The 7,244-nt window shown below is 37.8% G+C and overlaps 1 protein-coding gene across 1 annotated transcript; it reads left to right on the forward strand.

Annotated features, from left to right (window-relative positions):
• The first annotated feature begins 4,528 nt into the window (after positions 1 to 4,528).
• On the forward strand, positions 4,529 to 6,524 carry GJA8 (gap junction protein alpha 8). Its single transcript, XM_089691874.1, has one exon. The coding sequence runs from the start codon at positions 4,529 to 4,531 to the stop codon at positions 6,314 to 6,316; it is 1,788 nt and encodes a 595-aa protein (XP_089548000.1). The 3' UTR covers positions 6,317 to 6,524.
• The last annotated feature ends 720 nt before the right edge of the window (positions 6,525 to 7,244 follow it).

Below are 7,244 nucleotides of genomic sequence, written 5' to 3' on the forward strand. Positions count from 1 at the left end.
ATGAAAAGTATTTGATACAACACAGACCCTCCCTGGATCAGGACGTTGCTCCAAATTGGATAAAAGATCCAGGAGGAAACTGATCAGAGAGGCTACAAAAAGGCCTACAGCAATTCTGAAGCAGTTGCAGGAATTTGTGACAGAGTGGTCATTGTGTGCACGTGACAACAATATCACAAATCCTCCACAAATGTGGCTTGTACGGAAGGGTTGCAAGAAAAAAGCCGCTCCTCAAGAAGGGCCACATGAAGTCATGACTGAGCTTTGCCAAAATGCACCTTCAAGTTTCTGAGGCCACATGGAAAAAGTATTTCTGGTCAGACGAGGCTAAAATTGAATGATTTGGCCTCAAAGCTAAACAATATGTGAACAATAAATCCAGTGCAGCTCACCGTCCAAATACCACCATTCCTACAATACAGCATGAAGGATGGAATATCCTGTTATGAAGGGTTTTCTGCAACAGGGACTGGATCACTTGTCAGGATAGAAGGAAAACTGGATGGGGCCAAATACCATCAAACGCTTGAGGAAAATCTGCTGCCCTCTGCCAGAAAGTTGTCAATGGGAAGAAAGTTTACCTTCCAATATGACAATGACTCCAAGCACACAGCAACAATGAGCACAAAGTGGTTGGAGGAGAAAAAGGTGAATGTCCTTGCATGGCCTAGTCAGAGGCCAGACTTAAACCCCATTGAAAATCTGTGGAATAACTTGAACACTTCTGTCCACAAACCATCAAATTTAACTGAACTTGAGCAGTCCTGCAAAGAAGAACGGGCAAATATTGCAAAGTCTAGATGTGCAAAGTTAGCTGAGACATATCCCAACAGACGAAAGGCTGGAAATAAAGCAAATGTTGGTTCAACAAAATAAAATATTTACACAAAGGGGGGATGATCCTTTTTCCCAACTCAAATTATTCTGTTTTTGAATTTTTTTTCTGACATGTTGGTGTGATATATTTTACTTGGATGTTATAAGTAAATACAGCTGGATAAAACAAAACTGTGTCTGTCTTCATTTCAGGCTGCGAAGCAACAAAATGTGATTATGTTAAAGAGATTCTTTTCTATACACACTATATACAGTATATATATATATATATATATGGTAAATGATGCTTGAAAAAGAAGGGATGCATTAGTAACTTCTAACTGGAAGATTAATGTAGCCATTTAATCATTAACATACAGTATATATGGTATATATGGTATTGCTGAGGATAGGGGGAATGGTATTTTTTACATATTTTTTACATAGGTATGCCCATTCTTTATGAATAAACTCATTATCTGCAGGGTTTTGTGATGTAGTGTAAACATTTAGCAGTGATTAATAAAATATGCCTTATGGTAATTATTAATAACTGTGGCACATTTTTTAAACTTATAGCCATAAAAAATGTTTTTGGGGGGGGGGTCTTTTCTATTGTTTGATTATGGGTTAACCCATTTTAAATGCCAAGGCCACATTTAACAGCATCAGCCTGCTTCAGTTACCTTGCTGTATGACTATTTTTCATACCTAAATTATTTTCTTTTTCATTTTTCTAAGGACATATAAGGTTTTTATTTGGTCACAAAATACCCTGATCTATTTCTAATATAGGAATACAAATTCACAAGAACAAAAACGCACATATATTTAAATTTTCAATAATGCAACTGTATCTGACAGTTACACTATTAAAAAGTATGGAACTATAGATGAACACTGTAGCCAGAGGGTGGCATTGTTCATCTGCAAGCTAAAGGCTTTTATTTTTATCAATGACATCTCAAGCCTTCATGTGATCACTGTCACAGGTGACAAAGTGATCACATAATCGAGAACCACTCTGATTGGTTCCCGATTCTCAGTGGGGATCCCAGCTGTCCTCAGTGAGCAGGGAGTTTTTTTTAACATAACCCCAAGTATGAGGCATTGCAATGTGAAACATTGATAAACAGATTGCAGGTTGGAAGGTATTAACTGGCATACAGCATATAAACATTACACAATTGGTAGCACTTTACCCCTAAAATTGTGAATCATATCTATATATTATTATTATTATACAGGATTTATATAGCGCCAACAGTTTGTGCAGCACTTTACAATATGGAGGTTGATTTACTAAAGGTAAATAGCCTGTTCACTTTGCAAGGGAAGTTATACTCTGCAAGAGAATTTGTCTCAGAGTGGAGTGAATGTAGTGAAGTTTCACTGTACAAAAAATACCAAATCACTTGCAATGAAAATTAAAAAACAGCAATTTGCTTGGACATAATGGGGTTTATTTACTAAAGCTGGAGATTCCAAAATCAGACTCCCTTCTGCATAGAAACCAATCAGCTTCCAGGTTTCATTGCCAAAGCTTCATTGAACAAGCTGAGGTTAGAAGCTGATTGGTTTCTATGCAGAAGGGAGTCTGATTTTGGACTCTCCAGCTTTAGTAAATAAACCCCAATGAGACAATGGAAGTCAACAGAGTTTCACCTCATTCACTAAGCAGTACGACAACTTCGCTTGCAATGTGCAACTTTCCAAAGTGAACAGCGTATTTGCCTTTAGTAAATCAACCTCATGGCGTCTAAACTTTTTTCCCAGATAATTCCACCCTTCATTCACAAAGCACTGTGTGCTGAATGCTTTATTATAACAGAAATAAATCTGCAAGTCCAACAATGGTTTAGAAATCATTATAAGGGATCGCCTCCATCAAGACCAACCATAGAGCTTGCTAAAAAAAAAAAAGATATTACATAAGGAATATCTCTTAAACTTGGTATAAAAGATGTTCCTTATGGTTGAAGATAAGGTCAACGATAAGGAATTTGGATTTGCCTTTTGATTTTGTTTCAATAAACCATTCAGCAGTAGGGTTGATTTACTAAGGAAAAGAGCATTTTCACTTTTTAAAGTGAATTTTGACTCGCACGAGAACTTTGAACTAGTTTAGTAAATGGGATGAAAATTCAGTAAAATACCAATTCCAAGTACAAAGAACACACACACAAAAATAGAAGACAGTAGAGGTGGTAATTAAAAAAAAATTAGAAAACTTGTCAACACTTTGTATTTAAACCTTTATGAGCTGCATTGACTAAATAACCTCGTGTAGTAATCTATGGTGTGGTAGAAAGTATTATATAGAGAACTGAAGTTGTAAACATTTTTTTTGAACACCTTGTATATGATCAAGCTATACCACTGTAAAATATATACCTAGGCACACATTTTCTGCCCACTTTATAATCCATATATTTCTACTTCAGTGCTGTCTGTACCCCGGTCTTGCCTATTGTTCCTAATGTAACCAATTGTCATTCTCTCATAAAGGCTGTCTAGCTGGGAGCTTAAATATTGGCGAACACTAAAACCCTCCCATCAGGGTCAATTGAGTCACATCTGCTCAGTCGTGCGATAAGTTTGGGACTTTAGGTAGGAAAGGACAGAAACATAAGTTCACTTTTGATAGCAGAGTGCCAAGAGAGGGAACGTATTCTTCCCGTGGAGCTGTCACTGTGGCAAGTTGCCCACTATATACCGTTTACCTAGCTTTTCTCATCTCTGTCTTTTCCTACTAACTTTTAGGATTTTTAGTTTGCTATATTGTTTTCTATGAAGACGGACCAACATTTTGTTTTTCAGGATTTAATGGAAAGGATTCAGATTATATGTCACACAGATACTTTTATCTGATTAATTTAGCGTGTTAGATACTTTATGTTACTCTAATTAAATGGATTGACTGTTTTCTTTTAATAAAACAATTATTTCGAAAGAGCTTAGTTTATGATTGAGAAATGTACACAAGTTATAAAAATATATCCTGATCTAGTTTGGGTTTTTTTTGGTTGGTTGGTTGGTGTTTTTTTTTATATATGCAATTTCATTTATATTTTTGTGTGGAGAGATTTGTAAAATTAATAATACTATTAATTTTATATTTTTAACAATCATTTAAAACTGCTATTTGTTAAACCATTGTTTAACGTTTTATGAAGCGTATATTTTAAGAAAACTGCTCATTTTAATTTAAACATTTTAATAATATGTTTTGAGGAAAAAAATAATTAAACGTTTGTTTTGCAAATGTATTGTTGATGTTAATAAGCTGTTCATTGTAGTATCCAGATATCTGCAGACCATATAGACACAGATACTACAGAAGGGATAAAAGTATTGCTTAATGATAACTCATGTTGGTACATCTTGGTTGGTTATTTTCATCTTCTGTTTACTTGAAGAAATTATTTATTGTTTGAAATATGAAAAGTGGGTTATTACTTACAATATACAAGCACATTTCTCCCATGGTTTTGAAAGGTTACCCTTCAAGAGATTGGCAGCTGTTGAGTAGATCTTTGTAAATATAATAGGGAATATGTTGCAAAATATTCATTTTCACACATTAACTGGTAAAACAAGATAAATACCATACTTGTGTTTAGTGTTACAATTTTAGAAAGTATCTCATGGTTCCTAATGGAAGAACTAATTATTTTTTCTTCTCTGTATATTTATTTGCAGCTTGTAGACAATGGGAGACTGGAGCTTTTTGGGGAACATTTTGGAGGAGGTGAATGAACACTCCACTGTAATCGGTAGAGTTTGGCTCACCGTCCTGTTTATTTTCCGGATCCTCATTTTGGGAACAGCTGCCGAGTTTGTGTGGGGAGATGAACAGTCTGATTTCGTATGCAACACCCAGCAGCCTGGTTGCGAGAATGTCTGCTATGATGAGGCCTTTCCTCTGTCCCACATCAGATTGTGGGTCCTGCAGATCATCTTTGTCTCCACACCATCCCTGGTGTATGTGGGGCATGCTGTACACCACGTGCGGATGGAAGAGAAAAGAAAGGAGCGAGAAGAGGCAGAAATGAGTAGGCAGCAGGAAATGAATGAAGAGAGGCTGCCGCTGGCTCCTGATCAAGGGAGCATTCGAACCAATAAGGAAACAAGTACTAAGGGTACTAAGAAGTTTCGACTAGAAGGAACCCTCTTAAGAACCTACATTTGTCATATTATTTTCAAGACACTTTTTGAGGTGGGCTTTGTGGTTGGCCAATATTTCCTGTATGGTTTCCGGATCCTCCCACTGTACCGTTGCAGCCGTTGGCCTTGCCCGAACACAGTAGATTGTTTTGTCTCCAGGCCTACAGAAAAGACTGTGTTCATAATGTTCATGTTGGCTGTGGCAGCAGTGTCGCTTTTTCTAAATGTGGTAGAGATCAGCCACTTGGGATGGAAAAAGATCCGTCTTGCATTCCGAAGGTCGGCAGATCATCAACCCCAACAGCTGGGAGAAGTTTCACAGAAGCCCCTGCACTCCATAGCCATCTCTTCCATGCCAAAGTCTAAGGGTTACAAATTGTTGGAGGAAGAAAAGGTTGTCTCCCATTTCTACCCAATGACTGAAGTGGGATTAGAAGCTAGTCCACTTCCTACACAATTTAACAGCTATGAAAAAAGCAGCACAGGACTCCTGGAAGACATCTCAAAGGCATATGATGAAACTCTGCCCTCCTACAGCCAAGCTGAAGAGCAAGAGGTGGTGAAAGTGCAAGTGGCTGAGACCTTAGAACAAACTCCATCTGAGCGAGCTTCATCAGTGAGGGCTCCTTCGGTGCGTGCCCTCTCTGACCGTGTTCCCTCTGAGCGTGCCCTTTCTGAAAGAGCACCATCACGTGCAGTTTCTGACCATGCAGTTTCAGAGCATTCTCCTTCTGAACGTGCATCCTTTGCAAGAGTACCTTCTAACAATGCACTCTCTGAAAGAGCACCCTCAGAGAGAGCCATCTCCCATGCTGGTTCTGAGCATGCCGCTTCTGAGCGAGTTCCCTCTCGGGCAGCATCTGAGCATGCACCCTTAGAGCGAGCTCCTTCTCGGACAAATTCTGAACATGCCCCTTCTGAGAGAGCTCCATCTCAAGCTATTTCTGAGCATGCTCTCTCAGACCGAGCTCCCTCACAAGCAGCATCAGAGCATGCTCCATCTGAACATGCAGCTCCTGAGCCTTCTCGAGCAGCTTCTAATGTCCATTTAGATGATGCTCCTGTAGAAAGCCCCCAAGAAACTGTTACCTCACCTTCAGAAAACGAGAGTACTCCCTCGAGAGCTCTCTCAGACCACATTGGTTCTGATCCCGCCCCATCAGATCATGGGTTTCCTCAACCTGTGCCTCCAGAACCAGAAGAAGTTTTTGAACCAGAACCTACAGGCCTTGAGTTGCCTTTATTGAGTTTTGAATTAATTCCAGATTCCCGGTCCCTCAGTAGATTAAGTAAAGCAAGCAGCAGGGCCCGATCAGATGATTTAATGGTATGAAGAGAAAGTGATAATAAAAAGGAGCAAAGGAAGGGTCTCAGTACAGAAAACAGTCTAAGTGATTTGGATATTCAGTTACCAAAGGATGTTTTAGAGGAACATGCAGAAGGTTTTCGAGAAAAGTGCTTCCCAGGTGACCATATTTGAGGTGTTTTTTAAACCCTTGCAAAGACATGTCTGTTTTTAAGGATGCAAAACCTGTATTTCAGAATAAGGCAAACAAATAGCATTAGTTTTAACTGATGCATTTTGTAGGATTAGACAATCATGCTATCCCTTTTTATTATTTTTTTAAAATATTTTATTATTCCAAATTAGTTTTTCTTTTCTGGTACTATAATGTCAGGGTATTTGCATTGCTTTTTTGGCAGTGACAATAATAAACAAAAAACTTTCATTTAAAATAGTCAAATATTGCCAGTCAGGTATATACTAGGCTGAAGGTCTACCGAGCCAACAGAAACATGACATTTACCTCAGGAATTAAACAGGAACCTGGATTAAAGCACAGGAAGAAAAGGTAACAAAATTGAAATAAAAAAAACTGCAGAAATGTAACTTAAACTAAAAGTTAAAAAATATATATATTTGCTAAACCATAAAACTGCTTATTAAGAACTTTCATGCTTCCCAAAATATGCAATCCCATTCCCCTTCATTTTAAAATGCTAATTTTTCACCCCCGAAGGTCTTCTGTTATTAGATGGTTCACTGTGTTTTTTTCATAATTTTATAGTCACCACAACATTTTTTTCTTCTCAGTGGCTGTAACTTTCCACCGGATTCCTGATGTAACTTCCAGTTGTGTTCAATGTCAATGTTATGCAGCACAAAAAGGAAGAAAACAAATAGAAAAGGTAGAGGCAGATGCATTCAATATTTTCCATCTTGAAAGAAATCTCAGCAAAATTTAATTTTACTTTTTTCT

The sequence above is a fragment of the Staurois parvus genome, unplaced genomic scaffold (assembly GCF_062004578.1).
Source record: "Staurois parvus isolate SC_StPar_1 unplaced genomic scaffold, SC_StPar_1.0 ptg000574l, whole genome shotgun sequence".
NCBI classification, from domain to species: Eukaryota; Metazoa; Chordata; class Amphibia; order Anura; family Ranidae; genus Staurois; species Staurois parvus.

Bases quoted from the DNA above. Each gene is read 5' to 3' on its own strand.
- GJA8 (XM_089691874.1), top strand. From the start codon at position 4,529: ATGGGAGACTGGAGCTTTTTGGGGAACATTTTGGAGGAGGTGAATGAA.